The sequence below is a fragment of the Etheostoma spectabile genome, chromosome 9 (genome assembly GCF_008692095.1).
Source record: "Etheostoma spectabile isolate EspeVRDwgs_2016 chromosome 9, UIUC_Espe_1.0, whole genome shotgun sequence".
Taxonomy (NCBI): domain Eukaryota; kingdom Metazoa; phylum Chordata; class Actinopteri; order Perciformes; family Percidae; genus Etheostoma; species Etheostoma spectabile.
Window position 1 is genome coordinate 28,728,679 of NC_045741.1, and position 21,902 is coordinate 28,750,580.

The 21,902-nt window shown below is 43.2% G+C and overlaps 3 protein-coding genes across 5 annotated transcripts in view; 1 reads left to right on the forward strand and 2 right to left on the reverse strand.

Annotated features, from left to right (window-relative positions):
• The window catches only part of aasdh (aminoadipate-semialdehyde dehydrogenase), a 13,825-nt gene extending 2,106 nt beyond the window's left edge, over positions 1-11,719 (reverse strand). The window contains exons 1-13 of the mRNA XM_032525956.1: positions 11,307-11,719; positions 9,960-10,080; positions 8,054-8,349; positions 7,780-7,972; positions 5,874-6,115; positions 5,696-5,802; positions 5,430-5,602; positions 4,338-4,653; positions 3,262-3,374; positions 1,926-2,616; positions 1,672-1,835; positions 1,222-1,347; positions 939-1,070 (exon numbers count right to left, since the gene is read on the reverse strand). Coding sequence (XP_032381847.1) covers positions 939-1,070; positions 1,222-1,347; positions 1,672-1,835; positions 1,926-2,616; positions 3,262-3,374; positions 4,338-4,653; positions 5,430-5,602; positions 5,696-5,802; positions 5,874-6,115; positions 7,780-7,972; positions 8,054-8,349; positions 9,960-10,080; positions 11,307-11,548 — 2,916 coding nt within the window. The 5' untranslated portion in view covers positions 11,549-11,719. The remainder of the gene's footprint in view (positions 1-938; positions 1,071-1,221; positions 1,348-1,671; positions 1,836-1,925; positions 2,617-3,261; positions 3,375-4,337; positions 4,654-5,429; positions 5,603-5,695; positions 5,803-5,873; positions 6,116-7,779; positions 7,973-8,053; positions 8,350-9,959; positions 10,081-11,306) is intronic.
• Positions 11,720-12,926: 1,207 nt separating this feature from the next.
• Positions 12,927-18,539, forward strand: si:dkeyp-117h8.4 (uncharacterized). 2 transcript variants are annotated; one of them, XM_032526006.1, is made up of 9 exons: positions 12,927-13,178; positions 13,338-13,401; positions 13,943-13,998; positions 14,161-14,194; positions 14,275-14,300; positions 14,382-14,454; positions 14,580-16,241; positions 16,375-16,417; positions 18,172-18,539. In XM_032526006.1, exons 1-9 carry the CDS (start codon positions 13,092-13,094, stop codon positions 18,179-18,181), a joined length of 2,055 nt encoding a protein of 684 aa, XP_032381897.1. In that variant the 5' UTR covers positions 12,927-13,091; the 3' UTR covers positions 18,182-18,539. The 2 variants fall into 2 exon arrangements, with proteins under 2 accessions (XP_032381897.1, XP_032381898.1); XM_032526007.1 differs by lacking the exon at positions 13,338-13,401.
• Positions 18,540-18,807: 268 nt separating this feature from the next.
• ppat (phosphoribosyl pyrophosphate amidotransferase) overlaps positions 18,808-21,902 on the reverse strand; it is a 9,264-nt gene continuing 6,169 nt past the window's right edge. The window contains exons 3-11 of one of the 2 annotated variants that reach the window (XM_032526015.1): positions 21,459-21,665; positions 21,044-21,156; positions 20,817-20,962; positions 20,588-20,651; positions 20,358-20,509; positions 20,094-20,221; positions 19,764-19,985; positions 19,265-19,385; positions 18,808-19,090 (exon numbers count right to left, since the gene is read on the reverse strand). In XM_032526015.1, the coding sequence (XP_032381906.1) occupies positions 18,918-19,090; positions 19,265-19,385; positions 19,764-19,985; positions 20,094-20,221; positions 20,358-20,509; positions 20,588-20,651; positions 20,817-20,962; positions 21,044-21,156; positions 21,459-21,665 (1,326 nt within the window). In that variant the 3' untranslated portion in view covers positions 18,808-18,917. Of the gene's footprint in view, positions 19,091-19,264; positions 19,386-19,763; positions 19,986-20,093; positions 20,222-20,357; positions 20,510-20,587; positions 20,662-20,816; positions 20,963-21,043; positions 21,157-21,458; positions 21,666-21,902 lie in introns of both variants that reach the window. The other variant, XM_032526014.1, reaches the window with a different exon arrangement.

Below are 21,902 nucleotides of genomic sequence, written 5' to 3' on the forward strand. Positions count from 1 at the left end.
GCAACAAAATACAGTTTTAGAGAGCCTCTATTTAAAGCTGCCGCCACAATGCCGATGCGCAGCATCGGGGGATACTCGGGGTTCAGTGTCTTGCTCAAGGACACTTCGCCATGGGACTGCATGGTCAGGGATTGAACCACCAACCTGGCAGGCAACCGCTCTACCGCTGAGCCACAGCCCTCCCCATCTGGTTGGAGTCTGGTAGGTTTGGTGATGGGGATTTTTTGGTCTGTTTCATGATAAACTAAAAGGTCTATCTCTGTAGGGATCCTTTCTATAATGTTGTCAGACACTTAGAAGAATAATCCGGGTATGTCAGTGGAATTGCAGCTGCGGTCTCGCCTGAAGGAGAATTCCGGTCGATTTCAACATGTAGCTCTGTTTTTTTTTTTTTAAATGTGTAGTGCTGTCAGTAGCGAGAGAAATAACCACTCTGCCCAAGTAGCAATGCTTCGCCTTCTGAGAATATAGTTAGCTAAAGTCCCAATAAGTCGGCGTGTTCCTTCAATACTGGACCAATTTCAACATGGGAACATAGAGTCCCATTCAGATTTCAGGCCCCATGATCACCAGTTGTGTCTGGTTGTTTAAAGCAGGGGTTCCCAAATCTTTCAGCCCACGACCCCCAAAGTAACGGTGCAAGTGACTTGCGACCCCCCCCACTATAAACGTATATAAACATTGTGCGCAACCGCGCACGCACTATAGGCGTGAAAATCAAAAGAGCTGTTCTCTTTTTAATTTATTTGCTTGGTTTAATTTTAAATTTAGCCACTAGTTTTATCTTGTGTTAAAATCATGGCTAACATGTGCTATTTCTAATCGTTTTTAAATTTTTGTTTTATTTCTGGAAATCAACTTGCGACCCCCACTTTGGGAATCACTGGTTTAAAGCACTGTAACAAAGTGCATGGTGGAGAAATACAGCAGCCTCTCACCAGGGTCCCCGTGTTGCTGAAGCAGCAGATGTATCCATCCACCGAGCCGATCATCAGGTGACCAGAGGAGGCATTCGGTGATGAGAAGAACGGGATGTCTCTACAGTACGACCACAGGACCTCTCCACTGTCCTGGGACAGGAAAAAACACACCGTCTCAAAATGTCCCTCAGTGAACAAAATGGTTTCTAATGATGAAGTTTGGTACTAGGCTCGTTGGAGATGAGCGGCGTCACGTGCGCAGACTGAGCTCATCTCAAACGAGCCTGTTGCCTTTACTCACAGGGTTAAGACAGAGGAGGTGACCCCCCAGTGAAGCGGCGTACAGCTGCCTGGGTGAGGCGTGGAGGAAGGGGGAGGAAAACACAGCTCCACCCCCGCAGTGACGCTTCCAAACACACCGCTGGACCTGAAAGAACACACACATTTACCCTTGATCTTCTCCACATGTACTACCTCAGATAACTTTCACTTTTTATTTAGGGGAAACTAGTGTTGTTAAGTAGAGCGAGGCCTCTTCCTGCAGCTCCATTGTCTTTGTCACACAGGCAATGCATGGACAGAACAGCCAATCAGATCGCTCTCTGTCGATCTCTGATTGGCTAGAGTCTCCCGTCAAGGCTCGGCTGAGCCGAGAGGAGATGCAGGAGTCTAGTTTTCTCGCAGACCACTTGAATAACTACATGCTGATAGATTATTATGGATTTTTTGCCTAATTCTGCCATCTTCCTACCTTTGGGTCCAGGGCGTAGACATGGCCATCATGTGAGCCCACTATCACCAGACCTGTGACGGGATCCACAGCGGGACAGCTCTTCACGGCGTCTCCCGTCTCAAACATCCACCGTGTCTTTCCAGACGCAGCGCACAGGAAATACACACAGCCGTTGTAGCAACCTGGGGAAATCCCGACAAATAAGTCCTAAAGCTTAAGGACAATGACACACAGACACACACGTTTTCACACAATATTGTAACGACACTGACCTACGACCACGAGGCTCCCGCAGTGAGACACCGCAGCTGAGGCTTCGATTCTGTCCCCGAGAACTCGCTCCCACAGGAGCCTCCCGTCGGTCAGGTCTAAAGCCTGGATCCTGTGGGAGTGGGATCCGATGAACACTGTCCTTTCACCCTCGTCTGAGCTCAGATCTGTCCTGTGCTGTACTAGAAGCACCGGGGAGGCGTCCACACACCTGCCTGTGTCGGAGGACCAGCTCAGGCTAAGGCCCAGGGCATCACCCCCGCTGTTCTTACTGGAATTTGTTCCTCCCAGTGCACGGATGTTTTTATTTGCCTTTGGATTTCTGGTTTGCAATTCCATCACCTCACCCGCTCGTCTTACCACTTTACCAGCCCACGTCTCTCCCTGCGCCCCCCCTGCTGCTGTGCGTTCTCTCTTGGCTAGCCCCGCGGGGGGAGCGTCGGCGTCTCGTTTCTTGGCCTCGGACGACGACCGGCTGTTCTCAAGCGCCGGCGTCGGCGTTACTCCGGCAACGTGGCGCAGCACGTCAGAGAAGGTCCCGTCCAGTAGAACCTCCAAAAGCTCCGGTGACGTCCCCCCCACAGCAGCGAGGATGTCTTCACACAGGTGGAGCGCCTTCAGAGAATCTCCTCCACTCAACAGGAAGTTGGATTCCTCATCAACGGTCGCATCTTCCGGAAGACCTAGGTTTCCCTGTCAAGTTCATACACATTCAGGCAACAAATTAAACCAAGAAGTGGGGCTGCACTCTGTAGCCTTTATTTTGTCGTTTTTGTGGCCATCTTTGTCCGTTTATCTAGTATCGGGTCGCGGGGGCAGCAGCTCCAGTAGGGGACCCCAAACTTCCCTTTCCCGAGCCACATCAACCAGCTCCGACTGGGGGATCCCGAGGCGTTCCCAGGCCAGGTTGGAGGTATAATCCCTCCACCTAGTTCTGGGTCTTCCCCGAGACCTCCTCCCAGCTGATATCATCTTGCGCAATAAACATATCGCAAAAAGACACTGAGATTTTTTGTGTTAGTTGGTAAAATCTCAGTAGAAACATCCACTAGTCATTCGGTTATTGGTGGTGGCTTTTCATATTCAATTTAATGTTCAATTTAATGTTCAATAACAGAGTTTTGGAAATGGTTTCCTTTCAGTTTCTTGTATTTTAGCAGAATTCTGAAAGCAGCCAAACTAAGTACACTTTAGGATCTGTTTCTTTATCGCAAGTGATATCATTTTAGCGATATTCAACGTTATCACATATGGCATATTTTCCTCATATCGTGCAGCCCTATCAGGAACTACTAGATGTGGACTTGTGTTGTCAAAGTAATGGAGAACTGGCCATACCTGCCACAGGGACCGCAGAGTTTGCTTCAGTTTGGCGACGTCCCCCCCCGAAGACTCTAAGCACCGTCTCTGTCTTTGGTATATTTTCAGAAGTGCCCCCATGTCTACTTTACCTGCCATAAAACAAACAGAAGGGCAACAGTGAAGTGTTATTGTTAGTGATGGGTACCAAAACCCGGTTCCGAAAACCGGATTAGAACTCAAATTTTGGTTCCTCATTTTGGTTCCATGTGCCGACTGAAATATTTTCCCTCTGTCAGGCTGAAACAGACGTAAAAATATCACATTTTCTCTGTAGTCTACCGTCAGCTAGCTACTGTAAATGCCATATTTTCCCTCTGGGCTCTGGTTACCATAGCAACTCAACATAGTTGTTACATGTTAAATTGTAACTGTTATTTACTGTTAAATGATTGTAGTTCTGTGTTCAGTTACCTAGGTCTACTTATTATATATTTAAGTACCTTAAAATGGTAATACATTGTTAAATTTAAATACTTTTTTTTAGTTTAAAAAAAACTATGAATTTTTCAGGAATCTGAATCACTTTAATCCTTGTATTATATTCGGGTCATATTGACCCATTTCAAATTTTTACAAGAAGAAAAATGGTACAAGTTCCATTTTTTCTATCTGAAAATCAACGGCCTTACCTTATTTTCTGTGATAAACATGTATTCCTGACTCAATTCAGAATTTTTTTCTGGATATGACCTCTTATGTTTCTTCCATAGTGGATTTTTAACATAAATTATAACCTTATGACAAAAAAAAACGAACCCCACTTCCATTTTTTATTTTTGTGTTCTAGTAGAGACTGATTGCATTCCCTAAACTTTCCCTTTTGATATTGAGATAAAGACAATATTTGTTAATAGATTATGAAGTCAAATTTTATTTCAGGATTGTTTTTAAAACCCCAAATAAGTCATGGGTCGGTTTGACCCAAGAGACACGAGAGGGTCCCGAAAGTGAAGACAACACAAGGGTTAAAAGTACCGGTTCGGCATCGGCATTGGGAAAAATTCAAACCGACACCCGACCCTAGTTATAGTCTCTCATCAGCGGTGACTTACCGTGGGGGGTCACGCACAAGGCCGGGACCAGCACCACCGTGTCGGGGACGCTGTACGCCGGCAGCAGCAGGGACAGCTGGTGCCGGATGAGTGTGCTCAGATCTCCGTCTGCGTCGGCCGTCTCCCCCCCCCTCCGGTGCTCCACAGGACGCTCGGCTGAGGCCGCGGCTGTTTGATCCGCGCGTTCCTGCGCAGATGGGAGAGGAGAAGCTGCTCTCTGCTCTCCAGATGTGGACCCCACGACGAAGGCGAGCAGGCGAAAGGCTTCGTACAGACCCACGGCACAGGCCTCCACCTGGGGCAGACTCAGTATGAGCTGGAGGAGCAGAGATACAACATCAACGCCACGCCTTCTCTTCTCCTGAAAAAAATATATAAACGCTCGCTGGGTTTACAGTCGGTTCAAATCTCTAAACTACACGGCACAAATGGTTCTTATCCAGTGTTTAACAGAACTATCAACATTTCTTTCTAGGAAAAGTAACTGAAATTCGGATATAGCCAGAGACTTTGAAGATGTAAGGCTCATCAGAGTACTTATAAATCAATTTAAAAATATCTGCCTTAATATATGGTAAAGTGATAAAAGTCATAGTATATTATGTCTAAAAAGTGATAAAAAGTCATAGTATATTATGTGTAAAAAGTGATAAAAAGTCATAGTATATTATGTCTAAAAAGTGATAAAAAGCCTGTATAGTATGTGTAAAAAGTGATACAAAGTTTTGGATATTATGTTTTTAAAAAGTGATAAGTCTGTATATTATGTTACAAGTGATAAAAGTCATAGTATATTATGTCTAAAAAGTGATAAAAATCATAGTATATTATGCTAAAAAGTGATAAAAGTCATAGTATATTATTGTAAAAGTGATAAAGTCTAGTATAGTATGTCTAAATGATAAAAGTCTAGTATAGTATGTGTAAGTGATACAAAGTTTTGTTATTATGTTTAAAAAGTGATAAAAGTCATGTATATTATGTCTAAAATGATAAAATCTAGTAGAGTAGGTCTAAAAAGTGTTCGAGTCCAACCTGTGACTTTCCTGCATGTCCTCTCTCTCCCCTATACACACACACAAAACGTCTCACTTGCTGCAAGCTGTCCAAGTTCACCCGCTTTCCGTGGCGTTTAATCAGCCTGTCTCTTCGTCCCAGGTAGAACAGCTGTGCGTCTTTAACATTCACCCAGTCTCCAGTGGCTCTCATGGTCCCGGGGACGACTGTCTCCTCGTCATCCAGGAGACACACTCTGTCCTCCCCCCCTGCACCAGGCAAAATATGGATTTACGTGGTTTTTATTCACTGAAATACCATTTGCACGTACAGTACGTGTGTGTCAATGAGATCTTTCTCACCTAAGAACACCTGTCCTTCACCCTCTGTCACGATGCGGCCATGGTCATCTCTCACTTCCACCACCGTGTCCATCAGAGGACTCCCAAGAGGCACAGAGGACACCGTGCTGAAAGGCACATTCATTTTAAATAAAAGTCGTTTAACATTCAAAGAATCATTTTAATCAGGAACACTCACGGGGTGCTGGACTGCAGTAGAGCCTCTGGTATTTTGTAAGAGCAGGCCCAGCAGGACACCTCGGTAATGCCGTAGATATTGTAGATGTGGGTTTGGTTGTCCTTGTGCCTCCAGGTCCTCAGCAGAGCGGGCGAGGGACAGGCCTCCCCCCCCAGAGCCAACAGCCGCAACGAGGAGCCGGGCGACAACACTTCCTGTTTCAGGATGCGCGGCCCGAAGCGGCTAAGCAGCGTCGGTGTGACCTGTGGAAACAAGAAAACACCAAATAATGGTGACCAGGGGGGGGTTAACATTTACTCAAGTACAAATGTATGGTACTTTTACTTTACTTGATTCTTTTCTTTCATTTGAGTTACTAGACTTTATAAATTCAGATTTGACAAATGTAGTTTATAAGATATGTTGCATATTATTAAACTACCCACCAATATAACGGCCTACAAGTGCAGCTGAAATGATTAAAACACTTAGTTGATTGACTGTTTGGATCGTTTCTAGTTTCTAAAACGTGAGTATTTTTTCCGCTTGTGGTACTTTTAATACTTTAAGTACATGGTTCTGATAATACCTAAATACTTTTACTTAAAGGGCTCACATGATGCTCATTTTCAGGTTCATAATTGTTTTTAGAGGTTATATCAGAATAGGTGTATGTGGTTTCATTTTCAAAAAACAAATTTCATATTTTTGTTGTACTGCACATTGCTGCAGCTCCCCTTTTCACCCTGTGTGTTGAGCTCTCTGTTTAGCTACAGAGTAGCAATCACACTTCTGTTCCATCTTTGTTGGGAGTTGCACATCGTCAGTAGATAGGAAAGGTACTAGCCAGTCGGAAGCAGAGTGTGAGGGCCCTGACAGTACCTAGGTAAGGACTCTAGCCAGTCAGGACAGAGTATGGGCCCTGACAGTACCTGTAAGGACTACTAGCCGTCAGGAGCAGAGTATGAGGGCCCTGACAGTTCCGGTAAGGACTACTAGCCAGTCAGGAGCGAGTATGAGGGCCCTGACAGTTCCTAGGTAAGGACTACTAGCCAGCAGGAGCAGAGTTGAGGGCCCTGACAGTACCTAGGTAAGGACTACTAGCCAGTCGAGCAAGATATGAGGGCCCGCAGTACCTAGGTAAGGACTACTACCATCAGAGCAGAGTAGGGGGCCCTGACAGTACCTAGGTAAGACTACTACCAGTCAGAAGCAGAGTATGAGGGCCCTGACAGTACCTAGGTAAGGACTACAGCCAGTCAGAGAAGTCAGTATGAGGCCCTGACAGTACCTAGTAAGGACTCATAGCCAGTCAGAAGCAGAGTATGAGGGCCCTGACAGTACCTAGGTAGGACTAAGCCACCAGAAGCAAGGTATGAGGCCCTGACAGTACCTAGGTAAGGACTACTAGCCAGTCAGAAGCAGAGTATGAGGGCCCTGACAGTACCTAGGTAAGGACTACTAGTCAGTCAGAAGCAGAGTATGAGGTCCGACAGTACCTAGGTAAGGACTACTAGTCCAGTCAGAAGCAGAGTATGAGGCCCCTGACAGTACCTAGGTAAGGACTACTAGTCAGTCAGAAGCAGAGTATGAGGGCCCGGACAGTAGCTGACAGTGAACAGTGTTTTCTACTGAAGATGGTAAGTCCCTGTGTGTGTGTGTGTGGGGGGGACTTTGGGCTTTTTCACTTTGTAAACATATAATGTGCACAAAAAAAAGATATATAACGCAATGAAGGAAAGGGGAAAAGCCCAAAAAGCATAATATGAGCACTTTAAGTAACATATTAATGCAGGACTTTTACTTGTAATATTGTAGCTTTACAGAGGGGTGTTAGTACTGTACTTAAGTAAAGGATCTGAATATTTCTACCACCACTGCCCCAAAATCATTTTAAGCTGAATACTAATCGCTTCTTCACACGTGCCTGTAGGACAGTGGTCTGGTGATGTGTGAACAGCAGTCGAGCCAGTCGCCCGGGCATTTTCTTGATCACAGTCGGGATAATTAGGAGCTGAGCACCGGACGATAAGGCCAGGAAAATATCCACCACAGAGGGGTCAAAGGTTAAGGGCGAGGCGAGGAAAACCACATCAGCTGCACTCATCTGAAACAAAGATCTGAGCCAAGAGAGGTGCACTTATCAATACGCTATCAAAAATAATAGTGATTTCAATACAAATACAGAGATAAAGACTCACCTCAGATGCAGTATATTGGGAAGTATACACTTATGTGGCACCCGCACAATCTTGGGAAGGCCAGTTGTTCCAGATGTGTGGAGCACATACGCCAAGTCCCCGTGACCAGCCTCCTTGGACCCTGCAGCTGGATCATAGAGACCAGCTCCATCTGCTGTCAGAGCGCCGGGTTGTTCCGGCCCTCGTCGGTGCTCAGAGACTGGCAGCAGCTCGATTTGTACCACGGTTAGTCTGAACTTAGGCAACACCACACACACCTCCACAGATGTGTGTTTGACGAGAGCTGCCCGGAATCGCTTGACGGAAGGAAAGAAAGAACATCAATGTAAATATTCCTACAAAGCACAGATCATGAATTCATGTTTATAGTGTAAAATGAAATGCTAATATACAGTACAACAAAGTCAACTCTAGTGTGTGATACAGTTACAGTATTAGGGGACCACTAAGGTCTATCTAAAAGAGACTTCAGATACAGTATTAGGGGCCCACTAGGTCTATATAAAAGCGACCAGATACAGTATTAGGGGACCACTAAGTCATATAAAAGAGACTTCAGATACAGTATTAGGGGACCACTAAGGTCTATATAAAGAGACTTCAGATACAGTATTAGGGGACCACTAAGGTCTATATAAAGAGACTTCAGATACAGTATTAGGGACCATAAGGTCTATATAAAAGAGACTTCAGATACAGTATTGGGGACCACTAAGTCTAATAAAAGAGACTTCAGATACAGTATTAGGGGACCACTAAGGTCTATATAAAAGAGACTTCAGATACCGTATTAGGGGACCACTAAGGTCTATATAAAGAGACTTCAGATACAGTTATAGGGCCACTAAGGTCTACATAAAAGAGACTTCGATACAGTATTAGGGGACCCTAAGGTCTATATAAAAAGACTTCAGATACAGTATAGGGGACTCTAGGTCTAATAAAAGAGACTTCAGATACAGTATTAGGGACCACTAAGGTTATAAAAAGAGACTTCAGAACAGTATTAGGGGACCACTAAGGTCTATATAAAAGAGATTCAGATACAGTATTAGGGGACATAAGGTCTATATAAAGAGACTTCAGATACAGTATTGGGGACCACTAAGGTCATATAAAGAGACATTCAGATACAAGTATTAGGGGACCATAAGTCTATATAAAAGAGACTTCAGATACAGTATTAGGGGACCACTAAGGTCTTATATCTTATAATTTATATAAAGACTTCAGATACAGTATTAGGGACCACTAAGGTCTTATAAAAGAGACTTCAGATACAGTATTAGGGGACCACTAAGGTCTATATAAAAGAGACTTCAGATACAGTATTAGGGGACCACTAAGGTCTATATAAAGAGACTTCAGATCAGTATTGGGACCACTAAGGTTATATAAAGAGACTTCAGATACGTGTTAGGGGACCACTAAGGTCTTATAAAGAGACTTCAGATACAGTATTAGGGGACCACTAAGGTCTAATAAAAAGACGTCGATACAGTATTAGGGGACTACTAAGGTCTATATAAAAGAGACTTTAGATACAGTATTATGGGACCACTAAGGTCATTAAAAGAGACTTCAGATACAGTGTTAGGGGACCACTAAGGTTATATAAAGAGACGTCAGATACAGTATTGGGGAACACTAAGGTCTATATAAAAGAGACGTCAGATACAGTATTAGGGGACTACTAAGGTCTATATAAAAGAGACTTTAGATACAGTATTATGGGACCACTAAGGTCTATATTGACGTTGTTTTTTTTAACCATTTCCTGAAATTTTAGAGACCAAACAGTTAATTGATTAATTAAGAAGATAATCAACAGCTTAATTGACAATGTAATAATCGTTGCAACCCAACTAGTCATAATCAATCATTCATAAAATATTAGATATTCCACCTGCAGGATGTCGGTCTTCACAGCGCAGTACTTGAGGCCACACCGGTTCATGACTCTGGCGGTGAGGAGTCCTGGAGAGTCTGGATCCAGTGGGACATAGGCAGCAGGTGCCTGCAGGATCCTGGCAAACAGGACAGTTACAGGATATGTCACCCTTCAAAATACACAGCCACTCTCCAAAGACATTACCTGTGCCTTTTTATGCCACACACTCACATACACTGGTTAGATGCTGTGTTTTTACATGGAGTGGTAATATTCAGAGACGCTGGATTTGGGACTTGGACTTGAGACTCGGGTTACCGTTTTAATGACTTGCGCCTTGACAAAAAAGAAGTGACTTTGACTTTGAGACTTGACTTGGACTTGTGCGTTAATGACCCGAGACTTGAGGCATGATGACTCGGATGACTTGCGTGTATTCACAAGTTTTAATGTTAGCTGTTAAATGTATAGTAATATAACTTAATGTTGTCACATTTCTGTCTAACTATACAAACGAGCCATTCATTTTAATAGATGGGCTACTAATACCTGGTCTTTTCTCCTTATAATGACTACAGGTAAGAGTACCTAATCTTGGGTGACTTGATTTGGGAATAAACTAGGGCTGCACAATTAATTGCAATTTTATAAAAATTGCAATATGGAGAAGTAGGGCTGGGCAATATATCGATGTTGTATCGATATCGCGATTTGAGACTAGATATCGTCTTAGATTTTGGATATGTCTTAATATTGTAATATGGTAAGTGCTGTCTTTACCTGGTTTTACAGGCTGCATTACAGTAAAGTGATGTCATTTTCTGAACTTACCAGACTGTTCTACTATTTACCTTTACCCACTAAGTCATTAAATCATTTCTTGAGAATATTTATCAAAAATCTCATTGTGTAAATAACATTTTGGTACAGCACCAATATCAACCATAAAATATCATCACTGAGGTAGTTGGTCAAGAATATCGTGATATTTGATTTTCTCTATGTCGTACAATATCCAAATCTCGCGGGGGGGCAATATCTGTTTAAAGCAAAAAGTATGTGTCAAATCATTCTGAATGTGGCATTGTGTTATATTATAAATATTGTTTTGGTCTATATTCTTGCATGAATCACACTATAATCTTTAAAAAATATACATATATTTCAATGAAAATGAGAAGAATTATCCAAATATTATCATTCTCTCCAATATCGGGAATCATATCGTAATATCAGTCAAAAGAATCGAAATCGCATATTTTCCTCGATATCGTGCAGCCCTAGACTTGACTTGACCAGCCCCGAATGAGTTGAGACAATTGGAACATGAAGATGTCTCGGAGTCAGAGACAGGGACCTTACCCCAGAATCCAGACCGGTATGAGCAAGTCATCACAACAACACAGTCCGATCACTCCGTTGTTCGGAGAGCAGTTCTTCCGCAGAATATGAGACAATTCCCCGGCCAGTTCAACCAGCTCTCTGTACAACAGCAGGGACACCGGGCTCCCGGGCATCGAACCGCCGTCATATCGCACAGCTGCCCGGCCGGGGTGCGCAGCGGCAGCGGCGGATACGAGCTCCTGCAGCGTCCGAGCAGCCATAGCGAATAACTCATCCTCTGTTAGGGCCGATTCTGGACCAAAAACTTACAAATTATATGTGATATCATGAATTGTTTAACTCAGACGAATGCGGGTGTGTTTACATCGAGGCAGACCCATGGGTTTGTCGCGTGAAGATGACGTCCCGCTGATGGCTACTTCAAATGCTTCTGTTAGAGTCGTTCAACCCGAAATCAGGAAATCTGACTTCTCATGACCAGTCCTAACAAAAAGAAAATAAACAGGCTTTTGGGTCTATGTTGTTTATCATTTTGTCGAAGCCGATTGGGGAAGTTTGAGGTCCCCTACTGGAGCTGCTGCCTCCGCGACCCGGATAACCGGATAAGTGGATGATGATGGATGGATGGATGGATGGATGGATGGATGGATGGATGGTGTGTTTTGGGGATGTGTTTATGATGTTTTATCAGTCTTCTAATTTACATCCACTAAATGTTGTTGCACGACATCCCCTCCAAATTATTGACATGCAGGCTGAAATGTCCTTCGGGATGAATAAAGAATCTATCTATCTATCTATCTATCTATCTATCTATCTATCTATCTATGTGCTTCCGTCAACATTTCAACTGTTGGTATTTCTTTAAATACGTTATGAATTTCAATTGACATATTAAATATGAGTAGCATTTATTGATCAAGTGTTTTGTCTTAAAGTAGGAAAAAGTATGAATGAATGATCAGTTTATGCTTGCAGTATTGTTAGCAGTAGGCCTACAGTGGCTAGAGGATGACAGCAATCATCAGTTCACACTCAGACAGCACACCAGCTATTTGGCATTTAATACAACAAACATTATACAGAATTCAAATAATGGGTCTTACAGTTATGAATATGGTGCATATTGGTATCAAAGGAAATGAAATGGCAAAGGAGGCTACAAAGAATATTTACATTTATTCTGCAGTTATTGCAAAACAGAAGTTAAGAGCATTATTAAATAGACACTGATTGAAGGAAAGATGGAAACCGCAATGGGAGGAGGAAGAGAAGAAAGGACCGGGGGTTTGCAGAGTTTAAAAGTCCCATGGCATGAAAATGTCACTTTGAGGTTTTTTTAACATTAATATGCCCCTTATGAGGTCATAAGGAGCAAGGTTAACTCCCCGTTCTCTGCTTTGCCCGCCCCAAGAATTTGGCCCACCCATGGGAGAGAGAGACATCATGGCTGGTATGCCCTCAATACTCAACTGAAATATTATTGTTTAAGCATGGACTGGTACACAAAGGAATTCAGCATGTGGACATTAAAACAATCTTAGCAATTTACTCTGGAAAGATGTTATTAAAATGTATATTCAACTGGATACAGTAGGTGGCTATAATACTCCGACTGGTTGCAAGACGCCGAAAAAGAAGAAGCATAGTTTTTCCTAGCAGCCGTGAATGCACCACGGCCACCCTGTCCAATAGTCGGTCTCTATTTGGTGGAGAAAGAATTTTGAACCTAAAACCGCCTTTTGTTTTCGACCAAGTAGCCTGCTACCTTCACCTGTCAACTTTAAGAAAACGTGCTTTTACATGCAAAATATGGACGAATTATTCCACACAAGACTGGTTGAAAATAGCCGTAACTACAGAAATTCACTGGAACGAATCATCAACAAGGTGTGTAGCTAGATAAGCTATCGGTTGGTGACAACTTTACCATTAGCATGAAGTGACGAAGCAAAGCTATAGTTAGCTTAAATGAACGTCAACGATACATTATGAAGATGTGAAAAGCCGTGTTTGCTTAACGTTACCTCTGCATTTGCTTTTTAACAGTATTCAAAGCTTCAATACCAAGATGGGGGGGTGGAGGTGGACCTCGACAGTACAAGAACCCAAAGTAAGTTGACTACAACTTTTTTGTAACATTGGGTCTGCCCATGGTTTAGCTAGCTAGCTAGCTAATGCTAAATAGTGTCGCTGTAGCAACACTAACCGACAACAGTACAGTCGCGTGTACCGTTACAGGAATAAAACAAACCGTAGTGACAGGTTAGACTGACGGTAACATAAAGTTAGCTTACCCTCCTGTTAGAACCCGTTTTTACAAGTTTGTACATCAGAAAATCGGGATTCTTTCATCCAAATTGTCCAAATATCACATGGATAGTTCCATATAACGTTACTTGCGAGTTAAACGAAGGCACAGTTCACTACTTTATTAAATTTTGGGTGTTTTATTTCCCCCGAAAAACTTTGACAAAAGACAAAATAAAGATATAATTACATATAAATTAGGTTTCTTGACAATGAATTCGAAAAATAAATTAGTGTAAAACTAGTGCTGATATATTGGTGTTAGTGGTGTGTACAGTATACTGATGGTTGTGTGGCCTGGTCTCATTGTCTCTTTTGTCTTTTTGTCTCCTTGCATGATGAAGCACTTGAACACTACATGAACCTGTCAAAAGTAGAGCTGAACAAGCTGGATTCAAAGGTTTGGGTCACTATGAATATACTCTGCATCCATATATGACACAAAATACAGTGTTCTGATTAGGAAGCAGTTTTATCATCTGCCATCAGACTGCTGGTCCTCAATGAATTCCCATACTAAATATGTACAGCTATTATAATCAAACACTTTTCTTCTCCTTAGAGTCTGACAGATTTGAGAGAGGAGTCGATAGCAGGTAAGTATCCATGACCTTAAACAAGAAGAGTATACATTTGTATATTTATTAATCTGATTTCTTTATTTCTTCCACCACAGCACAGGACATTACAAGAGACTCTCAGGTAAATGTACTGTTTGATTCAACAGTTCTGTCTTGAATATCTGAATTATATCTTAAATTAATTTTGGGTTTTTTTCAACAGTTGGACTTCACGCATCAAGATGGCGAAGCTGAGATGACTTGTATTTCCACTACCCAATTATCTGTGCATAATTGTAAGAACAAGAATGCAATAGGCAAACTTTTTTAAACACAAAATGGCAGGACAAGCTATTGCAGAATTGAAATGAAAGTGTCTAATTTTAGGTGACGTTTCTTCTCCATTTTTTGTGTCTTCCAGGGCTGGCTAGCAATGACACAACTCACCTGACTGTGAGCTCTATGGATGAGAGTCAGAGAACCATTTCTGAGACGCAGTTCCAGCCTGAGGAGCAAGACGATGATCTGGAGATGAGTCTGAGAAGTCAGGGCAGCTCTTTGGTGGAGCTCTACCCCAGCATGATCAGTCGAATAGGGAGGGCCTGGCATCGGCAGCACGTCTCTGAGGCAGCCGACTCGGTGCTGAGGAGGTACCGCAGATGGCGACAGCAGTCAAAGCGAAGCAATCTCAGTAAAACCTTCATTGTCACGCTGAGACACACCAACAGAAACCAAAAAAGCATGACCAGCCAGACGCCGCTCAAGGAGAACACCAACAGCCCCGTGAAAAAGCAGTTCACCCAAACTGCCCCTCAGTCTCCATTGCATAATGTAACGAATATGCAGGATTGGCAAGCACAGCAGCAGTCTCCTGGGAGGTTGAGAAGAGAGCAGCACAAGCCTATTCTCGCCATGGACCTCTCTGGTCCGGCCGAGTTCTTCATGTCAAATAAGAGCTCGCTGAACGAGACCTTCATGCCCAAAGAGAGCTCGCTGAACGAGACCTTCATGCCTAAAGATAGCTTGCTGAACGAGACTTTCATGCCCAAAGAGAGCTCGCTGAACGAGACCTTCATGCCTAAAGATAGCTTACTGAACGAGACTTTCACCGTGTGTGAAGTGTCCCAGCTAGGAGAACAGCCCTCCATCTACAAGTTAAGTCCTTCCCGACCTTGCTATCCTGCAGCAAAAGCATCCTTGGACCTGTCTCTCGGGTCCAAAAGACTTTCTTTCACTGCACGCTCACTGCAGACAGTTGGCTCCTCCTTGGAAGCCACCGCTGCGAGAGAGAGACCAGACATCTACGGCTCCCCAGTCCGGCAAAGTCCCTCCCATTCCAGGGTGATGACCGGCCTCAGTAGGTCACCTCACGCCTTTTCCAGAAGCCCCAAAGCGCATTCTGTGGAAAGCTGTTCCAGAGAGCCTACGAGGCCCAGGTTAATGTCCACCCCTCCACAAAAGCCAACTATGCCACAGAGGATGCTTCATCCTCAAGACTCCCATCCCTCCTTCCACCAACAGCTGCGTTCACCTCAGGGGGCCACGGGAACAAAAGGCAGCGGCAAGCTCCGGCGGCACCTTTCCTTCGACTCCTCCCTGCCATCCATCCGCATCTCTTGCTCCCCGAAGAAGCTTGACGAGGACTTCCTCAAGCTCTACCACAAGTTTGTCTGCCAGAACAAGTCATCCGTCTTCAACAGGCTTCCCTGCCGCCTCTGTGCCCGAAGTTCCGAGGCCGGCAGAGGCCCCTCCTCCTCAGCTCTGGCAGCTCTCGCCTTGTCACCCCACCGCTCCCTCCTGAGGAAACGCCACAGGGAGTTGGACTGGGACAGCCAACCCCAGTCCAAAAGGTTCAGGGACAAGCACTGCCCATCCTCCCCGGGGTCCTACCGCCATGGGAAAGAGATGCTGAGGCGCTGTCTCTCTCAGTCCGAGTATGAGCAGCCTCATTATGGCCTCTCCTACAGCGCCACTAAACCCAGTATGTTTCAAAGATTCAGCCCCCAGAAGCGCTCAGCAGATAATCAGGAAACATGGATGAGTCTGCACCGCCATGTGTCTGCAGCAGATTTTTCTGGCATTGGTGAGCCTCCTCTATAAAACACCGTATTGCACTCCTCAATCTTTTATTCATGTCCTGTTTGCTGTTAAGCCAATTTAATCAGTTTAAGTCCTTTCACCACCAATTTCTTTACTCAATTTGATTCATTCAACAGGAAGTTCACTTGAGAGCAGAATGACCCATGGCTTCTCCCCCAGGTGATTATAATGTATTTCTACATACAGCGTTTGTTTTCTGGCCTCTGAGCAGTCATGTGCTTTAAGCCTGCACGATGAATCATTTTGAAATCACGATCTCGATTCACCGCTGTTTGCGCTTTTAATTTAGTTTTTTTCTTGTGGCATTTTCGGTTTTTGTGGGAAAGCGGAAGACATGAAGGGCAAGCAGTTAAAGAGTGTACCAAGAAATTATTCAGTTTTTTTACTGTACTTAAATTGGCAATTGACAAACTCCATTTCTCTAGAGACTGAAGCTGTAGCATGTTGATTGACATGTTTTAATTATGTAAAGACATGTTCAAGGAGTCCAGCTAGAGCCTGTATCAGGGCCATATTTAGTTCAGTGTGTTATGTCACTATTTGTGGTAGACTACTGTATTTAAATGGACAGTTTGTACTTTCTTTTCTTTATTTCTTGAGGCCTCTGTTTCAAGGCTTGTGGTGATGATCTATAGGTGCCAAAAACATTGTTTGGTACTGCCAATTAGTTTTGTCATGGTTCATGTAAACATTACAATTTGTGATAGGCCTGCGCAATTGTGGGAAAAATATGAATCACGATTTTTTTGTTGTTGCTTAGAATTGATATCACTATTCCCTGCTACAATTTATTTGACTGTGACAAAACAAATTGGCAGTACCAAACCAAGGTTTTTATAGTTTTGCATTTTTCATCAGCTTTTATTTTGTTTTGACTTTTTGTTTTCAAATTCAGTTCAATTAGTCTGAATTAGTTTTAAAAGCTAGTGTGCTTATTTTAGTTTTTAGTTTTTGAAAATTTGTATTAGTTTTAGCCTCACACTAATCCTTGGCATTCTCCTTTACATTGCTAAGCTAGGTTAGCCTCCTTATGGTTGTTATATTATTAAAATTTGGTGGGATGTTTCCCTGTAATAATCTGTCCACATATTTTACCACCTTCCACTGCAAGGCTCTTGCTTTTATCTCAAAGTCATCATCAGATAGGACTCTGCCGCCTTTTGGTACCGCCATGAGGCCAGGCGAGGGGCACGGACCGTGTGTTGTGTTCAATTTCGACGTGGAATGTTGGAATTTCTGGGTTCCCAGTCGGAAACTATACACGTCTACGGGTAACGTCATGGCCGGAAAGATATAACGTTAATTGCTCTATGAAAGATATTGACAAAGACAAAACCTTTTGGACATTTACTCAATAATTTTAACCAGACCAAAACCAATTTTTGTTGGCACCATTAGCACATCGTGCATCACCACAAGCCTGTAGACAGAGGCCTCAGTGAAGAGAAGGGAGAGCATTGCAGCGCTTGGGAGCACTTTAAAATCTATTTTTTACATTCTGTTTAAAACTCACAGAAGGAAGTAGTAGTGTTTGTGATAAAAATTAGCCGGGAAGAAAAATTAAATTGTGAACAGGGTGAACGGAGATTGTGATTTCATTACGGCTAATCGTGCAGGCCTACTTTTCCTGGTTTTACAGGCTGCATGACAGTTAAGACTGTTCTATTATTTGCCTTTAAGCACTTAGTCATTATATCCACATTACTGATGATTATTCATCAAAAATCTCATTGCGTAATAGTCAACACTAGAATATCGTGGCATCGATAGATATTTGGTCAAAAATATCGTGATTTTTGATTTTCTCCATATCCCCCAGCCCTACTTTTAAGCTTAGGGATTTCTATTTTTTCCTTTAATCATGCAGGCCTCGTGTTTTATTAACTTTTTCTTTTCTTACCCAACATGTGCAGAAAATGGTGAACACCAGCCTGCCCACAGAAGAAGGAAAACTGTTTTGTCGTGTCACAAATGTCAGTATGAAAGTATTTCTGAAAGTGTCGGGTACAAATATAGTTGAAAATTACATGTGTGAGCTCAGCAAATTATGTTCCTAAACTGCTGCATGTTACATTTAGTGCTCATTATAGATCCGTTTGTGTTCCTGTTTGGATGTTTTTAATTTTTACAAGTACTGTCAAACCATGTATTTGTCTAATCTTAACTTTTTATACATACTGTGGTACATCATTACCTCAGTTAATACAGCCTCATGTTTATTTATTTTGTTTATTATTGAAATAAAATTGCCAATGTCAAAATGTAGTGTCTGAAAAAAGGACAAATTACTTGTCATTGTAGTTATTCTGTTTATTATATTCAATCCATTTCTTTTCCATTATATTTCAGGCAACTAAATATCCAACAGTCAGACCCAAAACAAAAGGAACATAATTTTTCATTTAAGGTAAAGGTAGAAAAGGAAACGTGAAAAGGAAAATAAAGACAATTTAACATTTTGGTCACGGGCCTTGTGCGCTCTTCTGAAATAGTAAATTCTATTCAATACTCCCGTTTTGGAATGTGTACACATGAAACTACTGCATGTCTTTAGTGTCCCAGATAGCAGTATTCAAATAGCCAGCCTGTTTGTCTACAGAGAACATTACAGTCACATGCACCAGCTGTGGGAGCTCGCAGTCTAGGGTCAGTCGTGGCATTACCACTCCAGCTCTACTGGATATTTCCCGGTCAGACAGGCGGTGCAGTGGCCCACTCGCTTGCTGGACTTGTTATTGGAGCTGATCCTGTCCTTCTGCTGGAGGGAGGCGATTCCCTCCTGAACGGCTGATACCAGGCCCTCCACAGTGAGATACTGAACACTGGCAGCACCTACAAAGCACAAGTGTTGACTGAGATACACCCAACCGACTGAAGCCGCAATACAGTGGTAGAGATCAAGAGAAACGATGGCACATTAACCATCATTTGGTTCCAATATATGAATTTTGATTAAGATGCTAGAATTTAAACTTTGGATCGTTGTACTACTTTATTAGTACTTACCGATATATCCAGCAATGTCCTGAAACTCGGGCTTGTTGGCGATGAGCTCCTCCTTGGTGGGAATGTTGATGCCCATGTAGCAAGGGTGCCTGATCGGTGGAGAGGCAACCCTGATGTGGACCTGTCGAGGAGAAAGAACAGGCCAGAAGGCAACTCGATTACAAACTGGTTGTTTGGACTTTAAAGGTTCAGTTCTGTTCGGTTTTCCGAAAAGAAAAAATGACAGTTAATACGCATTATATTTCATTAAAATATTCATTTCTTCTGACAGTGGAGTTTCTCTTTATTGTAGACAAGGTGGAGCATCTCTACAACAAAATTCTGTGGTATCAGTTACAATATATTAGCAATAGGAACACTTATATATACACATATGTACTACAAAAGTAATTGGGACCCCTCAAAATTATCTTGGGACCCCATCCCCAGATTAGGGACCACTGTTACAACATTGTCATGTCACCACATATACAGGGGTATGTAGCCTTAGTCAACCAACCTCAGTTGCACCGGCGTCCTTCAGCAGTTTTATAATGGGGGAGATGGTGTTGCCTCTGACGATGGAGTCATCTACCAGCACCACCCGTTTCCCGGCAAAGTTGTCTGTTAAAGCCCCAAACTTCTTGGCAACTCCTAGCTGCCTCAGCCGGGTATTTGGTTGAATAAAGGTTCTCCCGACGTAGCGGTTCTTACACAGAACCTCTATATATGGGAGCCCAGACTGTGGAGAACAACAAGAGCGAAGCTTGTGAGGACAGACGTCTATCAGGAGGGGGGTGTATCACTGCATTTCTTTTACGGAGTTCGAGCAGACAGCTTGTAGACAGACCTGCTGAGCGTAGCCCAGGGCAGCAGGAGTTGCAGACTCTGGCACGGTGCTGACCACGTCTGCGTCTGTTGGAGCCTCGATGGCTAACTGCCGACCACAGCGCTGCCTGACGGTGTAGACCATCTGCCCTGCAGCACAGGGATAGAAAATACTGAACATATAATAATCGGAACTTAGATAAAACGTAATTATAAGCCAACAACAAAGCCAAACAGTTAAGATCGGAATGGTATTTAAAGGATGGTCTGTAAAAAATATTCAAACCTTCAAAAATGGAGTCCGGTCTGGCAAAGTACACATATTCAAATATGCAGAAGGCAGGGAGGTCTCCCTCAGGGCGAGGGACGACACTCAGAGACTTGACTCCGTGCTTGGATATCTGGACTATCTCTCCTGGTAAGACCTCTCTGTAATACCTGGGGACCAAGAATGGTCATTACCCACAACACCTCCAACATAATGCAGAAGATTTTCCATATGTGGTGAAAACTGACTTGGCACCGATGGACTGGAAGCTGCAGGACTCGGACGACACAACCCACCCCTCAGTGTCCTCCTCTTCAGCACCGCACCAAAAGGGACAAAGAATGACGTTAATCATCCACGAGCCTCCAACAAAAAATGCCCTGACTTGTTTATCAGTAGGAGTTAGGGTCTTTTAAGGAGAAACATGTCCATGCTTAGGGTCTCTGACTTGACGGTCTCATTTAATATGTAGAATACCTGAACTGTGCAGTTTAGAGACAGGAACAACCCGTCCAATGCAGAGGGGTCGGTTTCCGTATGGGTCACGCACCGCATAGATAACATCTTTGAACATCACCAACAGTGAGTACGCTGTAGGGGTCTCAGTCATCAGATTTGTAATCCTACAATACAAAACAACAGGTATTTAAATAGTAAGAATATTTCATTTTTTTATTTATGCAGCATCCAGTCACAACACTGACCTGGCAACCCAGTCTGGGGCGTCCTGCTCCTCCATGGGTGGAGTCAACGCCAGCAGTTGGGTGATGAGCTCGCTGTCTGAGCTGGTGGAGAGGCCAACACCATGGCGCATTACCTGCACGCCACATTCACAATGACTCACTCATATATACAGTATATATGTATATAGAAAATATTTGTCATGCAAGCTAATCTCCATTTCCTTGCATTTATTCATTTGTTATAAAAGAAAAGTTATGACAACTACACATCACTCATGTTAAATAGATGCTATACACACTGTATATAGTGGCATGGTTTGTCATAAGTAGCTTATATTTCATTGCAGGTTTTTATTCGTGCAGACCAAATCCAACAGAGTACACAGGGAGGCCATTGATATGCACCAGCTTCTGTAAGGTAAGAGGCCATCCTCACTTTTTTCCGCAGGGCATACGCATTAATCAGCTCTCCATTGTGCGCTACGGCAATCTTGCCATGCAGCGTATCCACCACAAAGGGCTGGCAGTTCTGCAGCTCGGAGATCCCAGTAGTTGAATAGCGTGTGTGACAAATACCGAGGTTACCATAGCGCAGCTTCAGAAGAGCATCGGGTGGGAAAGCACTGCTCACTAATCCCATTCCCTAAAAAAAACAAAAACAATAATGGCAAGAGGAATCAGTGAGAGATGTTACGCAATCTGCCCAGATAGAAGTATAATATGCATCATGTTGTAGAGTGGAAAACTAGGTCACAGACAGTGTGATGAAGCTTTAGAACAAACCAGCACAGCCATTATCAACCAGTCAATACAACTGTGTTTTGGTGTGTACATACATGCGTTTTTATTTACAGTGAGCTTTAAAGAAAAAGAAAAAAAA

What these genes read in the sequence shown, in the direction of transcription:
- si:dkeyp-117h8.4 (XM_032526006.1), top strand. Translation starts at nt 13,092, where the DNA reads ATGCAAAATATGGACGAATTATTCCACACAAGACTGGTTGAAAATAGC. An exon ending in TGGAACGAATCATCAACAAG is followed by an intron (nt 13,179 to 13,337) that starts GTGTGTAGCTAG and finishes GCTTTTTAACAG; the next exon opens with TATTCAAAGCTTCAATACCA. An exon ending in TGAACAAGCTGGATTCAAAG is followed by an intron (nt 13,999 to 14,160) that starts GTTTGGGTCACT and finishes TCTTCTCCTTAG; the next exon opens with AGTCTGACAGATTTGAGAGA.